The 20,736-nt window shown below is 34.0% G+C and overlaps 1 protein-coding gene across 5 annotated transcripts in view; it reads left to right on the forward strand.

Moving 5' to 3' along the window:
* The window catches only part of XRN1 (5'-3' exoribonuclease 1), a 113,274-nt gene that overhangs the window by 26,286 nt on the left and 66,252 nt on the right, over window positions 1-20,736 (forward strand). For all 5 annotated transcript variants that reach the window (XM_019961410.2, XM_019961419.2, XM_019961426.2 and 2 more), the window contains 7 exons: window positions 3,883-3,972; window positions 5,804-5,960; window positions 7,545-7,664; window positions 14,082-14,251; window positions 15,251-15,371; window positions 15,469-15,567; window positions 19,456-19,559. In XM_019961410.2, the coding sequence (XP_019816969.2) occupies window positions 3,883-3,972; window positions 5,804-5,960; window positions 7,545-7,664; window positions 14,082-14,251; window positions 15,251-15,371; window positions 15,469-15,567; window positions 19,456-19,559 (861 nt within the window). The remainder of the gene's footprint in view (window positions 1-3,882; window positions 3,973-5,803; window positions 5,961-7,544; window positions 7,665-14,081; window positions 14,252-15,250; window positions 15,372-15,468; window positions 15,568-19,455; window positions 19,560-20,736) is intronic.

A 20,736-nucleotide genomic window follows, 5' to 3' on the forward strand; every position in this document is an offset into this window, starting at 1 on the left:
GGCTGCCTCTAGTTGAGTGACTACACAAACATGGTTATCAGGGTTATTAAGACCTTTTCTGTGTAGTTCCTCTGTGTATTCTTGCCATCTCTTAATCTCTTCTACTTCTATTAGGACCTTACCATTTCTGTTCTGTATCTTCCCCGTCTTTGCATAAAATGTTCCCTTGGTATCTCCAGTTTTCTTGAATATATGTCATCCTTCCCATTCTGTTGTTTTCCTCTATTTCTATGCATTGTTCATTTACTTATCTCTACTTGCTGTTCTCTGGAACTCTGCATTCAGTTGGGTATGTCTTCCATTCTCTCTCGCCTTTGGCTTTTCTTCTTTCCTCAGTTATTTGTAAAGCCTCCTCAACCAACCACTTTGCCTTTTTACATTTCTTTTTCTTTGGGATGCTTTCATTCACTGCCTCCTGTACAGTGTTATAAACCTCTGTCCATAGTTCTTCAGGCACTCTATCAGATGTAATCCCTTGAATCTATTTGTCACCTCCACCATATACTCATAAGGGATTTGATTTAGGTCGTACCTGAATGGCCCAGTAGTTTTCCCTACTTTCTTCAGTTTAAGCCTGAGTTTTGCAGTCAGGAGCTCATGATCTGAGCCACAGTCAGCTCCAGGTTTTGTTTTTGCTTACTGTGTATAAAGCTGCTCTATCTTTGGCTGCAAAGAACATTATCAATCTGATCTCGATATTGACCATCTGGTCTAGTGCCAGGTACTGTGCTAAACATTTAAAAAATAACTCATTTATAATTTAAAAATATAAACATATATAAATATATGTACATAATGTGAAAATGTTAAGTTGTTGTAATTCTCACAACAGTTTTTTAAGATAAGTAGAATTATTATTATTTTAAAATAGAGGAAGTTAAGGAATAGAGAGATTTAAGTGATTTGCTCCATGTGACATACATAGGTAATGAGTGGCAAAGCCAGAATATAAGTAACAGGCAGTCTGGCTCCGAAGCCCATCCTTAACCATCAGATGAGGCTGTTTTTCTGTCAGTGAGATAAAAGTTTCATAAAATTCTTTGTACCCTTATTGTATGTACTATACTTAGATATTTTCTGTACTATTATTTTTACTTTTTAAAAAAATGAAATACTGAGAATCTTTCCTAGAGACTGCCCAAGGAAAGACCCAAGATTTCCATGTTGCTCCATTTACTCAGACTGTTTTCTAGTCTAGACATAGCCTTTGTGTAAGGCCTGTATTCACACTTATCTCTGGTAGCTAGAGATAAAGAAATTGTAGTACAACTCATCAGGTCATGTGAAGTTTTGGCAGATATCATTAGCAAGTAGGACTTTTGAGACTTAGAAATAAAATATTTATAATAGTTATGCACTTAATTCTTTATTCCTTAGTTCTTATATTTGCTTGATTATGTTATAGAGAAGTATAGTAGCTGCAATTAAATGCTTGATTTGCTAGGGGACTACTCTTCTGTTTTATTTCCTTTTCTTTTTATATATTAAAATATGAGGTTATGAAAATGAGATACGGTTTGTTTGCCTAGCAAATAAGCAAATCTTTTTAAGTTGTTATATTCAGTGTTGGTCCGGGAGTGGTGGTAGATTTCTTCCTTTAATTACTGATGGAAATATAAGTAGGCAAAATTATTTTGGAGGGCTTTGCTGGTGGCTCAGTGGTAAAGAATCCACCTGCCAATGCATGGGACACGAGTCTAATCCCTGATCTGGGGAGTTCCCACATGCTGCAGAGCAACTAAGTCCTTGCACCACAGCTCTTGGGCCTGTCCTCTAGAGCCCAGTTGCCACAACTACTGAGCCATTCTCTGTAAGAAGAGAAGCCACTGCGATAAGAAGCCCACACACTGCATCTAGAGAAAAGCCTGCACAGCAGTGTAGATCCAGCACAGCCAAAAATAAATAGAAATTATTTTTTTTAAATATTTTTGAAAGTATGTATCTAAAAGCCTTTGACCCAATAATTCTAATTATTAATCTATCATAAAAATATAGACTAGACACAGATCTTTATACACAAGGAAGTTACTACAAAATTTTTTTAAATAGTAAAAAGTTAGAAACAATGTATGTGTCCAGTGAGAAGGTTCATCATAATTGTCTCCACTTCCTCCTCATTACAGTCACTATCTCTGCCATCTCTAGTGCTTCTGGAATAATAGAACTGTTAAACTGGTAGTTATGAAAAGTTCATAAAAATTTAGAAAGATACTTTCAGTATATTATTAAATACAAATTTTAAAAGAGGATACAAATTCATATACACAGTATACTCTCATTAATATTTAAAAAGGAAAAACTTGGGGATAAAAAGACTGAAAAAAAAAAAAAACCAAAATGTCATAGTGATTGCTATAAGGTAATAAAAATGCTTTTCATCATTATCTAAATTTTCAATAATGAAACATTTCTTTTATAATAAGAGTCATTCATTTTAAAAAATATAACTTTCAGAAATATGTAATCTACAATTTCACTTAGAAGTATCCACCTGAGGGCTTCCCTGTTGGCTCAGATGGTAAATCTCTACCTGAATTTTGGTAACAAACACTAACAAGTTTTATAGCCACTTTGGGGTTTACCTAGGGTCCTCTTTTTTTAATTAATTTTATTTTTGTTTGCTCTGAGTCTTTGTTGCTGCTCACGAGCTTTCTCTAGTTGCAGCAAGCGGGGGCTACTCTTTGTCGCAGTACACAGGCTTCTCTTGTGGAGCACAGGCTTTCCGGCTTGCAGGCTTCTGCAATTGTGGCTTACAGGCTTAGTTGCTCTCCAGCCTGTGGGATCTTCCAAGTTCAGTTCAGTTCAGTCGCTCAGTTGTGTCCGACTCTTTGTGACGCCATGAACTGCAGTACACCAGGCTTCCCTGTCCATCACCAACTCCTGGAGCCTACCCAAACTCATGTCCATTGAGTCGGTGATGCCATCCAGCTATTTCATCCTCTGTCGTCCCCTTCTCCTCCTGCCCTCAATCTTTCCCAGCATCAGGGTCTTTTCCAATGAGTTAGCTCTTCGCATCAGGTGGCCAAAGTATTGGAGTTTCAGCTTCAACATCAGTCCTTCCAATGAACACCCAGGACTGATTTCCTTTAGGATGGACTGGTTGGATCTTCTTGCAGTCCAAGGGACTCTCAAGAGTCTTCTCCAACACCACAGTTCAAAAGCATCAATTCTTCAGTGCTCAGCTTTCTTTATAGTCCAACTCTCACAACCATACATGACCACTGGAAAAACCATAGCCTTGATCTTCCCAGACCAGGTATCAATCTCTTGTGCCCTTAGTTGGCAGGCAGACTCCCAGCCACTGTACCACCAGGGAAGTCCCCAGGGTGCTCTTTTTTTGCTGTGTGTGTGTGTGATTATTTTACCTTAAATATTAGTTTTTTTGAGAAAATGACATTAAAGGGAATATTGTTCAGTGGATATAACACTTTTCAAAATATGTTCTAGCTGCTATAACCAGATTTTAAGATCTTCCTGATTTCCTTCTGTGATTCACTCAGGCATCCTCCCAAATAAGATTTCCATCTTTGTCTTCTATCACACTCTGAATATGTAAGAAAGTGGTAGTGCCATTGTTTAGAAAGCTTCATTAAACCCTCAAACTTGATACCAAAGATATAGTACATTGACTGAATAAGTATGTACAGCAGGTTTAAGTATTCTGATAGTTGGTTTAGGAAAACTATAAGGCAAATTTTTAATGTGGCATGATAGAATTTTTTTTAATAATACTTTAGAGTTTTTTCTGATTGCAGTTTTTGGCTTATTCATTGATTAAATCATGTGAGACAGAATGTGATATTAGGAGATACCATGTTTTAAACACAATGGCCTGTCTTCAGAAAATAATGTTATAATGAAAATATTCTTTTCTATTTTCAGTGACTTTCTGGCTGATCAAGCTGCATGTTATGTTCAGGCAATACAGTGGATTTTGCACTATTACTATCATGGAGTTCAGTCCTGGAGCTGGTGAGGGAATAAAAACAAAAATAAAGTTTTATATTTTATAATGGCTCATTCTACTATAAGCTCATTTGATAATCTCTTCTTTTTACTTTTATTTGTGATATTAATAGTATTTTTTAAAAAATACATACAGCCAAGTTTAAGTGAAAAGAATCTTTTTTAGTATTGTAATATTTTAAAAAGATCCTTTTATAACAAAGATACTCCTAGCTGTAGTAGATGGCCCATAATAAAAAGCTCTCTGTTAATCTAAGGATTTAAAATTTTCTATCATAATGAATGAAGTGTCACAAAGTCTTGACAATTACTGGGTCTGAGTGATGGTTAAGTGGGATTGTTTATTCTTCTCTACATCTTTATGTGTTTGAAAATTTTTTCTGTTAGGAGTAATGAAGAATGGATTATATGAATGTTAAACTGGGAAGGGTAATGAAGAAAGGAGAAAAGAATTTACTTCTCCTGGAATAGTAATAATTCTCTATTTATCTCATGTTTTTTATTCCAGCAAATTCCATCTACATTTCCAAACCATCCACTGAAATAGAAAACAAGTAAAAAATAGATACAGGGAAAAATAGACACTTTTAAGTGATGAGATTGCTTGTTTTGTTTGTTTTCAGAGCACCTTGTAGGCTCTGCGTTAAAGCACCAGCAGCAAAACATACCAGTGCACAATAATGTGGCATTAATTATTAATAGAATCTCACTTACTAATAGCCTTTTAAAAAATATCTGCAATAACTAACAAGATTCTCAGGGCATCTCTAAAGAACACTGTAGTGACAAAATAATCCCTGATTTGCCATTTTTTAAGAAGGTGAGTGTAAGTTATACCTATTCTATTACCAGGCATTGAGGCCAAGCACTTGTAAAGCATGTGCTCATATAGGCCTCAGAGCTGTTTAAAGTAAATATTGTTTTCTGCTTTTGACAGATGAGGCTCAGAGAGGTTAAATAGCCTTTCCAGTATCACACACCAATATTCAAGTACACGCCTATCTGATTTCCGAAGTCTATACATTTTCCATTGTTCCACATGCCATTCTGCCTCCTAAACTTTCCCATTCTTTTGAAGTATGCCATAATTGTGGAATATAAAAATATTTTGTTGGCTTTTATTTTGGTATTTTTAGTCAGACATTAAGAACATTGAAATTTTTTTAATTTTTTAAAAAATTTTGAAATTTCTAAAAATATTTCTTCATGTTAAATATGGGAAGATTTTAAAAACAAATAGTGTGCATGATTGACAAATGGTTTAATCCTTATCACAAACACAATATATATATATATACATACTAATTCAAAGTTGATGATTCTTAGAGCTGACTAGTAACAACCATATGAGCTCAGACTTCCCTGTGTCTTCATGAGAGAAGCTCAGGCCCACATGAAGTAACTGAATGTCTTCTGACTGCCTCATTAGTTCATTCTGAGGATCTATTGTTTGGAAGATTCACACTCAATACTTCTGAAACTGGAGTCATTGTATTATTTATATAAATAATAAATTATATTTTAAATGTGTTATTAATATATATACCCTTCAATTACATACATCTAAGTTTTTGAAATATAAACCACTTTAAAAATTAAGGAAATAAAATACTTGTTGTCACCAAATAATCTACATTTTCCAACATTGCTGATCTCTTCTATTCATGTGGCATAATTGTGAGTGATTTTTTCTTTAGAATTATTGCTATGTGTGGACACAACTGAACATAACGCACAGAGGCACAGCTGTTAGAATAGAATATTGAGAAGTATATACTAACTGTTGATCTGTTTCATAAAGTTTGTCAATTGTTTAAAGCTCAGTTTTGTCTTACAGGTTTTATCCGTACCATTATGCACCTTTCCTGTCTGATATCCGCAACATCAGTACACTCAAAATCCATTTTGAACTGGGAAAACCTTTTAAGCCATTTGAACAGCTTCTTGCTGTACTTCCAGCAGCTAGCAAAAATTTACTTCCTGCATGCTACCAGGTGGGTTTTAGAATTAAATATATTTGTGTTCTTTTTAATATTTAGGAGTTCCTCCTCCAAACCTAGAAATATCATACCAAATTTCTTTAATAGCTAAATATATTTATTTTCAGTTTCAAATATAGTATTCTTTAAACAAGTCCCTTGAAAAGTAATTCCTTGATTTAAAATTAACTTGTTTTAAAAATGCAAACACATTTCATAAACCATTCAAAGCATAGCTTCTTTGTTTTCAGTATCTTTAAGCGCATCTCCAGTTTGTCTCTGCACTGATGAAAGGAAATAGAGCTTGGCAAAATCTAAAGCCATCTGCTCTGTCCAGATATTACAGATTTTGTTTCTGTTCTCTTTTACCCTCTACCTAATAGAATATGGATGATTCTAATAAGTTGTTTATCTCAACAAAATGCTACTTCCATTTATATTTGGATTTTAAGAATTTCATTTATCAAATTATGGAATAAAAAACTTCTCTCTGATTAACGTACTTCATATACCAGGAGAAAGCTGTTTCAGGGGTGATTGGGTCACCAAAATTACACTAAGCCTACTAAACTGATTTTGAGGGTAAACTTCAGTTTAGTTCTTCTAGAGCATCAGTCGATTCTTCTAATTCTGTGGTCTGTGCCAGGAATTGAAATAGACACACATAAATGTATAGATATCACATACCTTCACTGCTTGAACAGTATCCAGCTTCCTTCTAAATCTTTCTGAAACTTAACTTCATGGGCCTTCATGGGCCTTGATCCTGGCCCATGGCCTTCCTTCCTTTAGTTTCTTTGATGCTTTTTTTCCTACCTTCAATACATTAAGAATTGATACTCAACCACTCTGGATTAATATAGCCATGCAGGTTTTTGTAGCCACATAAGTTTTGATTCTTCTGTACCCATGATTATTTTATTTTGAATATTACCCTGAGAAATATGCTTTTATTTCTTTAAAATTTTTTATGTCATGATCTTCTATATTCATTTCCTAGAGGATATCTTTAGGTTTATCTACTTCTGTTATAAAATCTCTAACTAAAAACATGTCTTATTGGGCTTTCTATCTTTGCTGTTGGTGGTAAAGAGATTCTTGTATTTTAGGATTTTTTTTTTCTTTTTAAATTATCTTAGATGACAGTTATATAACTTAATAAAATCAGTTGATTATGTTCAGTTCAGTCGCTCAGTCGTGTCTGACTCTTTGATTATGACATGAAAATAAATTGTCTAAGATTAAAAATGGAGTGTGTGAAATGAACTGAAATCTGAATGGAAAAACAGAATTTAGATGAGCCTTGTAGAGTGAAAAGACTATAGAAGACAGAAATAATAAAATTCAGAGTAAGGATAGTTTGGCTATATAATTAGCTTAGTGGAATGAGAAAGTGATGAGTGGCAGTGAAATTAGAAGTCTCATATTTGAAAATCAAAATATAATAAGTATACTGTAACATACCTAAGATGTGAAAATTTACTTTTGCTTTGCTTAGAAATTTTAAATTGTAATAGGTAAATATTATAAATATATTAACAAAAAGTTACATTGATATTAGTTCTTACATTTCTATTATACTGTTTTATGTTTTCACAGCATTTGATGACCAGTGACGATTCGCCAATTATAGAATATTATCCACCTGATTTTAAAACTGACCTAAATGGGAAACAACAGGAATGGGAAGCTGTGGTACTAATACCTTTTATTGATGAGGTCAGTGCATGAAATGGTTATATATACACTTGTATTTTAATTAGAGATTACTTCACATAAATGAATGAACAATGGATTTTAATCACCATTTGTGTTAATGAGTTTTAACTACTCTCATCTTTGTTCTGTGCATCAAAACTTCTGTGTATGCTAATTATAAGGAAGCTGGCATTGCTTTACTAATATTAGACCAAGTAGGCTTCAGAACAGAGAGTATTACCAAAGATCAAAGACTTAAATAACACTATAAACCTACTTAACCTCATTAATATTTGTAGTACAGTATAGTACTACAGTGTAGTACAGTAGTAGTAGTAGTACAGTAGTACAGTAGTAGTACAGTGTAGTACAACTAAGGAATACAGTAGTAGTAGTACAGTGTAGTACAACTAAGGAATACACATTTTTAAGTGAAAGACTGTTCACCAAGATTATTTGGTAAGGCATAAAAATGTCTGAATAAATTTAAAAGGGTGAAATCATAATGTGAATGTTCTCTGACCACATAGAATTAAGTTAAAAATCAGCAACAGATCTCCGAAAATTTATAAAAATTTTGAAATTAAATAACACACTTCTAAATAATCCATATATTAAAGAAATTTAAAGGAATATTTGAAATGTTTTATCTGAATGATAATGAGAACACATATCATAATCTGTGTGATAAAATTAAAGCAAGACCTAAAAGAGAAACTTAAGGCTCTAGGTGCTTATACTAAACAAGAAAATATTTTGAAGTAAATTAAACTTCCTACCATAAGAAGCTAGAAAAACAAGAGCAATTTAAATCTAAACTAAGCAGAATGAAGAGAACAAAAAGACAGGAGCAGAAATCCATGGAAAAGGAACAAACAATAGAGAAAAATCAATGAAACCAAAAGTTGATCCTCTTGAAAGATTAATGAAATTGATAAATCCTAGGAAGACAGATCAAAAAAGGTTTAAAAAAACTAGAGCACCAGGGGAGAACACATAAATTTAGAGTGAAAGAAGAGGTGTCCTATAAATCCTATAGTTATTTTTAAAATTGATAAGGCATATTGTAAGCAATTTTGTGCCAACAAATTTAACAGCCTAAATGAAATGAACACAGGTCCTTAAACATGATTCAGAAAAACTGACAGGAAAAAAAACATAAAAATCTAAGTAATCCTATATCTTTTAAAGACATTTTAGTTCATAATTTAAAATCGTCTCAGAGAAAAATTCTAGGCTCAGATGTCTTGATTTGTGAATTCTAGTAAGCATTCATGAAAGAAATAATACAAATTTTATACAAACTTTGAGAACATAGAAGAGGAATAATCACTTCCCAATATATTATATTAAGCCAGCATAATAGTCAATGATACTATAAGAAAAGAAAATTACTTGATAATATTCCTCCTAAAGTAGATGGAAAACTTTTAACACAGTCAAGCCAGATGGGATCAATAATATAGAAGGATAATACTCATAACCAAATGAGATTTATTTTAGAAATATAAAATTGGTTTTCAATGTGATTTACCATGTTTGAGTATTCAACATCCAATTTTAATAGAAATGCTTAACTACTAGAAATAAGAGGGAACTTCCTCAACCAAATATGTGAAGTTGCTCAGTCGTGTCCAACTCTTTGCGACCCCATGGACTGTAGCCTACCAGGCTCCTCCGTCCATGGGATTTTCCAGGCAAGAGTATTTCCTTTCCCAGGAAATCTTCGCGACCCAGGGATCAAACCCTGGTCTCCCTCATTGTAGGCAGACGCTTTTACTACTGTCTGACCCACCAGGGAAGTCAAAACCAAATAAAGTGCATGTTTAAAAAACCCATGGAGAGAGGAACCTGATGGACTACAGTCCATAGGGTCACAAAGAGTCTGACACAACTGAAGTGATTTAGCACACACGTATGCACTGTTAACAGTATACTTAATAGTAAAATTTTGAACGTTTTCTTCATAAAATCAAGTTTAAGACAAGGATGTTTAGTCTAATCAGTTCTCTCTAATACTGTACTAGGAATCCACTGTATTAAGTCAAGGGAAAGAAATAAAGGCATGTAGATTAGAAAGGAAGAAGAAAAATTGTTTTTGTATGCACATAACATTGCCACAAAAACAGAAAATTCTAAGGAATCTTCAAAAAGATACTGTTAACAATAAGTAAATTTAGCAAGGTCACAAAATATAAAATCTATACAGAATTCAATTGTTTTTATATATACTAACAACAAAAAATTGGAAAATATAAATTTTTTAAATAAAAAGACTTTTACTTTCAGTAGCAAAAGAAATATAAAATACACATTTATAAATTTAACAGCATGCACAGTGAAAACTACAAATAGTGTTGCGATATGGAGACGTGAATAAATGGAACAATATACCATGTTCAAGGAATAGAAGATTTGATATTGATAAGAAATAACCTCTTCGCATATTGATCTTTGGGCTCAACATAATCTCAGCAAAAATGCAGCAAATGTTTGTATAGATTATCAAAAATCCAGTTTTAAAGTTTGGATGAAATTACAAAGTGTCTAGAGTAGCCAACGGAAAAGGCAATGGCACCCCACTCCAGTACTCTTGCCTGGAAAATCCCATGGATGGAGGAGCCTGGTAGGCTGCAGTCCATGGGGTCGCTGAGAGTCAGACACGACTGAGCGACTTCACTTTCACTTTTCACTTTCATGTACTGGAGAAGGAAATGGCAACCCACTCCAGTGTTCTTGCCTGGAGAATCCCAGGGACAGGGGAGCCTGGTGGGCTGCCAGACGTCTCTGGGGTCGCACAGAGTCGGACATGACTGAAGCGACATAGCAGCAGCAGAGTAGCCAAAACAATCTGTAAGAAGAACAAAACTGAAAGATTTTCATTATCTGATTTCATGATTTATCATTAGGCTAAAGTAATCAAGGCAGTATGTTTCCTACATCATAATAGACATAGATCAGTGAAACAGAATAGAGGCCAAACAACCTAGATCTCTACTTGTCCAGTTAAATTTTCAATTAAGACATCAGAGCTATTCAATAGGTAAAGAAAAGCTTTTTAACAATTGGTACTGAAACAGCTGGCTATAAATGTGGGCAAAAACCTGTATATTATTGTCCAGAGCAAGTTATTTGTGATAACTCCAAACTGGAAAAAAATTCAGATATCTTTCAATGAGTGAATGGATTAAAAAAAACCTGTAGTACATTCACATAATGGAATACTACTCAGCAATAAAAGGAACTATTTATATAAACAAAGGATGGGAAAAAGTTCATTTGACTGAAAAAGTCAATCTTAGAAGGTTTTATATGGTTCCATTTATGTAATATATTTGAAGTGATGAAATTATCATAAAACAGGTCATTGGGGGATAGGGTATGACTATAAAGGGATAATGTGAAGGAGTTTCTTTGCAATGATGTGACAGTCCTGTATTCCAGTCTTAGGGGTGGTTACATGAAGTTTCCGTAGTGGCTCAGATGGTAAAGAATCCGCCTGCAATGCAGGAAACCTGGGTTCGATCCCTGAGTTGAAAAGATCCCCTGGAGGAGGGCATGGCAACCCACTCCATTATTCTTGCCTAAAGAATACCCTGTGGACAAGGACCCTAGCAGGCTACAGTCCATAGGGGTTGCAAAGAGTCGGACACCACTCAGCAACTGAGCTCACACACATGAATCGGCACGTATGATAAGAATTCCATACTGTTGTACACACACAGTTCAGTTCAGTTCAGTCGCTCAGTCGTGTCCGACTCTTTGCAACCCCATGAATCGCAGTATGCCAGGCCTGCCTGTCCATCACCATCTCCCAGAGTTCACTCAAACTCACATCCATTGAGTCGGTGATGCCATCCAGCCATCTCATCCTCTGTCGTCCCCTTTTCCTCCTGCCCCCAATTCCTCCCAGCATCAGAGTCTTTTCCAGTGAGTCAACTCTTCGCATGAGGTGGCCAAAGGATTGGAGTTTCAGCTTTAGCATCATTCCTTCCAAAGAAATCCCAGGGCTGATCTCCTTTAGAATGGACTGGTTGGACCTCCTTGCAGTCCAAGGGATTCTCAAGAGTCTTCTCCAACACCACAGTTCAAAAGCATCAATTCTTCGGCACTCAGCTTTCTTCACAGTCCAACTCTCACATCCATACATGACCACTGGAAAAACCATAGCCTTGACTAGACGGACCTTTGTTGGCAAAGTAATGTGTTTGCTTTTGAATATGCTATCTAGGTTGGTCATAACTTTCCTTCCAAGGAGTAAGTGTCTTTTAATTTCATGGCTGCAGTCACCATCTGCAGTGATTTTGGAGCCCAAAAAAATAAAGTCTGATACTGTTTCCACTGTTTGCCCATCTATTTCCCATGAAGTGATGGGACCAGATGCCATGATCTTCGTTTTCTGAATGTTGAGCTTTAAGCCAACTTTTTCACTCTCCTCTTTTACTTTCATCAAGAGGCTCTTTAGTTCCTCTTCACTTTCTGCCCTAAGGGTGGTGTCATCTACATATCTGAGGTTATTGATATTTCTCCCGGCAATCTTGATTTCCAGCTTGTGCTTCTTTCAGCCCAGCGTTTCTCATGATGTACTCTGCATATAAGTTAACTAAGCAGGGTGACAATATACAGCCTTGACATACTGCTTTTCCTATTTGGTATTTACATATAAAAACTAGTGAAATCTGGAGCTTCCCTGGTGGCTCAGACAGTAAAGAATCCACCTGCAATGCAGGTGTCCTGGGTTCGATCCCTGGGTTGGGAAGATCCCCTGGTGGAGGGCATAGCAACCCACTCCAGTATTCTTGACTGAAGAATCCCCATGGACAGAGGAACCTGGCAGGCTACAGTCCATAGGCTCCCTAAGAGTCAGACACAACTGAACGACTAAGCACACTGAAATCTGAGTAAGTCTGTAGTCATGGTGTACTAGTGTCAGTTTCCTAGTTTTGATAATGTACTGTGGTTATATGTAAGATGTTATCATTGGGTGAAAAGTACATGGGAACACACCATACTAATTTTACAAATTCTTACAATTCTTCATGTTTTTGCTATTGTACACAATGCTATGATAAAAGTACTTATGCATTTATGTATTCTTTTTGTTTGTTAATATATTCTTATGTATTGGTAGTTTTATTTTTATAAGGTAGAATCCCCAAAGCAGAAATGCTTGATTAATGGGAGTGTATGGTTTTTGTTTTAATTAATTCTTTTTCAAAAAGACTGGTCTAATTCACACCATCAGTACTTGAGAGTACCTACTTCTCTGCTTTTCTAGTCCTGAATGTTGTTGTTTAATTTTGTCCAGTCTACTGATGATAAAGAATGCCATTTTATTATTATTCAAGTTATTTTTACCTGCTCCCTAACTTGATATATTTTTATATGTGTTTGTCTTTTGCATTTTCCCTTTTATAAATTGTTTATATCCTTTCCCTCATTTTCTTTTTTTGATTTTGAGCAACTGTTTGTATGCTAGGAATATTTTTTCCCAGTATGGCATTTGCCTGTTGATTTGCTCATGACCTCTTTTATCACATACATTTTCTTTTATTAAAAATGTCTTTTTCCTTAAAGTGGCTAGGCTTTTTTCTGCCTTACTTGAGAATTTTTCACTACTTGATATACTACTTATAATTGATAATAATCACTACTTATAATTGATAAGTAATTATCAATACTTTCCTAGATTTTCTTATAATACTTTGTTGTCTTATTACTACTTATTTTATATATAGTATGATATTGAAATATATATGTGCTTTCTTGGACAAAGCACATATGGACAAAACATTATTTTAAGTGTCTGGAATACTATGTTTGACATATATTTGAATTTGTTTTTTAACTATTTATCTTTTTCTTCTCTGTGGGTCTTTTGTGGTGTCAGTACTTAAGTGTTTTGCTTATAGGTGATTTTATAAAAAGATAGGATCTTGTAAGACAAGTTCTTGATAACTTTTTAGTTCAGCCTTTATTATTCCAGTATGAACACTAACATCATTTTTCCTTTGAAAAATATATTTTAAACCATTGTGATTTTCATTTGAATTGCATTAAATATAAAAGATAATCATAAATTTGAATATTTATATATTAATGCACATTTGCAATGTGAGAGATTAAGGAGCAGTGAATTGTGATAAATTCATATTTAAATTTTGATTATCTGCTGTTCTTATCCACACTTTAGTGGCTGTTCTTGGAGTAATATTTTCAGAGGAATTTGTAGTGACAAGAAATATTCTAGGGCCCTTAGAAACAAGAATAGTATATCAGTTTTTCATATAATTAAATTGAAAAGATTTCTATTATTAAGATTTTTTCTTTTTAAGAACACAAATAGTAATTTTGTTTTTTGAGGGAAAAGATTCATTCTATGTGTTAGGATTACAGAATTTTTATGTTAATGACCTCTCTCTTCAATCTTATATTCAGAAGCGGTTGTTAGAAGCCATGGAGACATGTAACCACTCCCTCAAAAAAGAAGAGAGAAAAAGAAATCAACATAGTGAGTGCTTAATGTGCTGGTTTGACAGCAACACAGAGTTCACCTACCCCTCTCCATGGCCAGAAAAGTTCCCTCCCGTAGAGCGATGCTGTGCAAGGTAATGTGTGGTAATTCTTCAAAAACAGAGAGTGCAAAAAATAAGATAATAAAATTAACTTTTACAAAGCTTTTAAATATCTGTTTCGAGAATTAACAGATAATTTATGACATGTAAGCAACTGGTAATTACATCCAACTTTCCAAGGAATTTTCTCTATCTGTCTCAGTTGTTTCTGTAGTTCTCTGCTTTGGTCCAATTCTGCTTCTCTGTTTCTCTCTTCTATTAAAGTTATTCCCCACCCTACTTACTGCCCCTGGCATCCCATGGTGTATATCTCTTCTCTTCCTCAAGAAATGTGTGAATTTTTATTTTCATTGCCAGTGTCTACTCCCAGCATTGTTTGACATGCTATGACTTTACCTTTTACATTCCCTAACCACCCAACAGGAAAGAAGAAAAGCAGGAAATAAAAGAGCTCCTCTCTTTTCTTGCCTCAAATCCATTTCAGTCCATTTCTTCTTTCTCTTCTTCATTAAAATGTTTTCCTTGTTTTTTCTCTTTTCTCATCTTCCCTGCAGTAATACCCAGATGGAAGTTGAGTTGCAGATAAAGTAAATGTCTCTCCATTACAATTTTTCCTTTTCTTAAAGCAAAGGGAAAGATGAAATAGACATTATAAAGTGTTTATTTTCCATTCTGGGTTTTGGAAAATGGAAGATGTAGATGTAGTATGTGTTATATATTCCTTTAGTATAAAAATCATATATACCTGTATAATTTATATATTATATATATTTATGCATATATATATATATTTTATATGTATTCTTAAATAAATGGGAAAATTTCCACTCAGTATGTTACAGTCATGGTTGTGTCTAAATTAGTAACAACAGAGAATCTGCTGCTTTATATTTTCTTTTTCTTAAAGGACAAATTGTTATTCTCATGTTTAAAAGCAAGGGTAACTCTTGCAAAATACTGAAGGGATGCTGAAAAACTATGATTGCTTGTAATGTATGAATTTTAAATCAAATACCTTGATTTATTTTCTAGGTATAAAATAATATCATTAGATGCTTGGCGTATAGATATAAGCAAGAACAACATAACCAAGGTTGACCAGAAGGCATTATATTTCTGTGGATTTCCTACTTTGAAACACATCAAACACAAAGTCAGTGGCTATTTAGTTCAGAAATTTTTTACTGTATTGAAAGTGAAGTAATTGTGGAAAAATAATTAAAAATTAAATTCTACGAATTCTTTTAAAGTTTTTTTTAAAGAAAAGTGGGGTTCAAGTATTCCAGCAAAGCAGTCGTGGAGAAAACATGATGTTGGAAATCTTAGTGAATGCTGAGTCAGATGAACTTGTAAGTATTTTCTTTACTGTATATTATACATAAAAGCATTCTAGCTGCAGTGTGTTTGCCAAAGTAGTATAACATGTAGGAACTCCACAAGTTCACAGGAAATAAGGATAGAGTAAAGAAACATTTACACAGATTAAAGGATGTGTATAATTGTGACATAATGAGCTAAAAAATGCTGGAGGAATTTTGAAAGATGAGCTGTGTGAATTTAGGTTAAGTACAGGTCTGTAGATAGAAATAGATTTAAGCAGGGTACTAACAGAAAGCTTATCACAAAGAGGAAGAAGGAGGGGAAGGGTATGCCAGTTGAAAAAAATAACATGAGCTGGGAATTACAGTGAAAAGTAAGTGTGATATTAGCATATTATCTTTTTAACCTTTCTGTATGTCTGAAATTTTTAATACTTTTTCTTTTTTTAGAGTAAATGTGATGTATTTGAGGAGAAGGAATAGATAAACCTGACTGAAGCAGAGGACTTGTGTTGGGCAATAGTAGAAGATAAGGCTGAAAAAACAGATTGAGGCCAGATTATGGAGGACCTTGAATACCAGGCTAAGGAGTTTGGACTTATTTTTTTGTGACTGTTATCTTGAAATTGGTATTTTCATAAAAATTAATTTGGTAGCAGCATAATAGACTAAATTGCATAAAAGAGAAATGGAAGAAAATGGAAAAGCCTGTAAGTTGAGGTTGTGGTTGTAGAAGCCTTAGATAATAAAGACATAAACTGTGAAAGTGGTAATAGATCTAGATGAACAAGACTAAATTCACAAGTTCCGTCATTTGTTCAAAAATAGGGGATGAAAAGAAAAAGAAAATATTAAATATGACTGACTCTAAATATCAGACTAATCAATTGAAAAATTTATTGGAATAAAGAAGTTAAAATGGGAGAGGCACTTGTTTGAGGGGATAAATGATCAGTAATAGAATTTTAAGTTGGTTCTAGAACATTTATCTGGAGCTGCCCTGTCAGCCTTTCTTAGCAGGGTTCCACAAGAGATTTAAGCCCTAATGTGCTAAGTCATCCATTTGCTTATAAAAATTAAATTAGTTTTTATGCATTTGGAATAGTACTAGTTATGTATCATCCTTAGGAGAATTAGTAAAATCCCTAGTCCAATTGTTTTTTGTGTTCTGTGGTTCAGATTAAAAACTTCAGTCAAGAAAGATGATTATACTCAGTTGAATACGTAGAGCTGAGGCTTGGAGGGCAATGGGGATATGCAGGTCGTGAGCAGGGAAATGATGGCTGGGGCCTTGGGGCTGACTTCCCTGAAAAAAGGGAATTCTGAGGGTTCAAGGGTATAAAGGGTATAAAGGGTTCACAGGTATAAAGGGTAGAAAAGGAGCCAGTAAAAGTGAGAGTGCTCAGAGAAGAAAGAGAATGATTCCCAAGTTAAGTAGTATCACAAAAGCACGAGCAGATGGTACATGCAGTTCAAGAACAGTGAAAACTAGGTCTGTGAATTAGACCTAGTGAATTAAACTAGGTCCTTTGGTCACCATTATTGGACTTTGAGAATTCCATTCCAGTAGGTTGTTGGAGGCAGAAGTCCAGTTCCTGAGTACTAGTCTGCGACTAGTTAGATGGAAAGTAAAGGAAGCAGATCTTAACCCCTTAGTTCAGAAGTTTCTCATTGAAAAAAAGGCTGGAAACATAGCTGTAGGTAAAGAAGAGGCAGTTTGTTAAGCAGAGCAGAACAGTAGAGCTTCTTAAGCAGAGCAGTAGGGCTGAAGAACAACAGAGGTCTTAAAGTCACCGTGGAGGGAACGGATGTGAAGAAATAAGGGATTTCCTGTAGGGCTTAAGTGAAAGGATTAATCTGGGCAAGTAGGATAAATTTTCCTCCAAATGAAGGGAAGTGTGGGAGAATGAAATTAGATATATAGAAAGGAAAAGTATGAGCCTAGTTCTAATAATATTGAAACTTGTTGTATCAGAATAGTCATTTTTTTATATGTTCACAGTAAGAAATGTCTTCATATAATAAATACAATAAAGTTATCTCCCAAAGTCAAAAAATAGTCATCTCTAATTATTAAAGAAATATTTGCTTATAATGATCAAGCATAATAAAAAGGGGATGAAAATTTATACTTCAACTTCAGTTTCTACTACAAAGCTGTCTAACCAATAGTAGTAATGTTTCCTTTTAAGAATTTTTACTTAAGATATTTTTCAAACAGAATATTTATACAGTAATCAGTTGGTATCCATGGAGCATTGGTTCCAGGACACTCGGTTGATCCTAAAATCCAGTGGATGCTCAAGTCTCTTATATAAAATGGTGTTGTAGCTTCCGTGGTGGCTCAGTGGTAAAGAATCTGCTAGCCAATGCAGGAGAAAATGGGTTCAGTCCCTGATACGGGAAGATCCCACATGCCTGCGGAGCAGCTACATCCATGTGCCCCCCCCCCAAAAAAAAAGCTGTAATGTTTGCATATGACCTACATATATACTCCCTTTATTGCTTATAACACCTAACACAATATAAATAATTGTAAATACAATTTGTATGCTATGTAAATAGTTGCCAACATTTGGCAAATTCAAGTTTTGCTTTTTGAAACTTTCTGAAGTTTTTTTTTTCCTCAAAGTATTCTCCATTAGAGGTTGGTTGAGTCTGCAGATGTGGAACCCATGGATACAAAAAGCTGATTATACAGCATTTTATAGTTTACAAAGGTTTTTGTGTATATTATTTTATCCTTAAATGAATATTGTGAGGTAGATGTTACAGCTTCTCATAAAACAGACTCAGTGGGATTAAAGGATTTGCTTAACACTCTGTAGCTGAAAAGAAACAGAATCCAATTTTGAACCCGTGGTTTCTAACTTGAGATAAGTCTAGTGTTCTTATTTAATCATACCAATCACAAACGAAATCACATTTCTTAGATTCTTTTTTTGCTGTCCGTCTGATATACAATAATGAGTAAAGCTCTTTTCTAGATATCTGTGCTGTTCTTTTCACTTTTTTCAGTTCCAATGAGAAAAATAAACAGATAATCATGAGAATAATAGAATCATAGAATTTTACTACTGGATGGAATTTTGTAAAGCAACTAATCCAGCTCATTAATTTTACAAATTAAAAACAATTAAATTAAGGAGATTGAAAAGCAGACATTGGCTCAGCTAGTTAGAAGCAGAACTAAAAACCTGAGTTTCTTGGTGAACATTATTTCTATTAATGTTGGCTATATTATGAGCAATAATACTCACGTTATAGGTCAGTGTTCTTTTGTTTGAATTTACTGATATCTCTTTTCTCACCAAGTAATCTCATTTAGGATTAAAATCAGTGGGCTATACTTCAGTAATAACTGCCAATGCTGTTGAAGAAATGAGGAGGAGGCAAGCTTCCTAGTGTGATATTTATACTGTTGAAAAGTACTTAAGTTGGTCATAGTTCCCGTCTAATAAGAGATTGGCAGAGGAGAAGGTTATGTTGGTAAACTTCCACAGATTCATAATAAATTATAAAGAGTAAAATAAGGCAGATAGGTAAAAACAACTTAAAACTATTTTTTTAAAAAAGGAAAGGGGAAAAAACCAAAAATCTAAAGGAACAGAAATCCTAGAAAGAAAAAAAAAAGAGTAGTTAGCAATAAAGGCACAACTTAGAGAAGAGAAATTTAAAAAGCAAAATTTGACTGGATAGAATAATTAAGTTGAAATAAAGTAGTGAAGAGGAGTTACTAGCAGGGAATAATTAGCTTGAGTGATCAAATATTTTTATATTTTAATTACTAAGGTGGGGTTTTATAGATTTCAAGTACACAGTTGTAAACACAAGCCAGTTTTAATTATTTAATTTTGCCTCTGTAAAATTTTCTCTTGGACCTAAAACAGTAATGAACTTTTCTGCTTTTACTTTAAGAGTGTAGAAAATATAGCTTCATCAGTGCTTGGGAAGTCTGTCTTTGTTAATTGGCCTCATCTTGAAGAAGCTAGAGTTGTTGGTGTATCAGATGGAGAAACTAAGTAAGATTTTATTTGTAATTTTTAAAGTGTGTATATGCTTTGCTATTTGATGGCTTTTATTCATACATTTTGAAGAAGGAAATGGCAACTCACTCCAGCATTCTTGCCTAGAGAATCCTGTGGACAGAGGAACCTGGTGGGCTGCTGTCCATAGGGTCGCACAGAGTCAGACACGACTGAAGCGACTTAGCAGCAGTAGCAGCATTCATACATTTTAACTGATACAGTATTTGTAAAATATTTACACTTTCTAGTGGAAATGAAAGTTCTCTAATCACACGCTTCAAGTTCAACCACTGTTGACATTTTATTGTACATCCCTTGAGATGCATATATTTTAGACGCATATATTATTTTTACCCTTTTGCCTTCTTTTCCTTTTAATAGCTTGAAAGTTTCCATATCCTAATTCTTTTCTACCAGTTGTCATTGTTAGCAAATATATTTATTTCTGACAAGACTGACTAGCATATGTAACTTTACCTTTTCCATACCCTTCCCAGGTTTCATTTAAATAATATGTAATTTTTAAAACATATATCTTCTATTCTAAAGATAATTTCTTAACACTTTATTAAATTTCACAATCATTTTATCAGTGAGTATTTAAACAATCTATTCTTTGACATCTTTTATGTTTATATCATATAAACTTGGTCTGACGTCTTATTCTTTTTTCATGTTTAAAACTTCCTAAAGTAATTTTTTTTTCCAGAGAAAATGTAAGGATGTTAATGCTTTCTGAATTATTACTTATCCAAAAAATTTTTTGTGTTGTTTTTCCCCCACATATGTTTAGAATTAGAAACCTTAGATCTCTGCAAACATATCTCAGTTTGTCTTGTCATTTAATTTTGTTGGTGAGAAGTCAACCCTAATATGAATCTTGAGGATTCTTTTTTAATCACCAGAATTCACTTCCCCTGCCTTTTTGTTGAAGTTTAGTTTTTTATTAGTTGTTGTTTGTTTTTTTTTAATGGATCATGCTTTTGGTCTAAGCACTCTTCACCTAACCCTAAGTCCCAAAGATTATCTTGAAATTTTTTTATAGTTTTTCCTCCTTTTGCACTTAAATCCATGATCTATTTTGAATTGATTTTTATATGAGGTATGAGGTCCAGTTTCATATATTTACCTATGAATATTGAATTGCTTGCTCTAGCACTGTTTGTTGAAA

This window comes from Bos indicus, chromosome 1, assembly GCF_029378745.1.
Source record: "Bos indicus isolate NIAB-ARS_2022 breed Sahiwal x Tharparkar chromosome 1, NIAB-ARS_B.indTharparkar_mat_pri_1.0, whole genome shotgun sequence".
NCBI classification, from domain to species: domain Eukaryota; kingdom Metazoa; phylum Chordata; class Mammalia; order Artiodactyla; family Bovidae; genus Bos; species Bos indicus.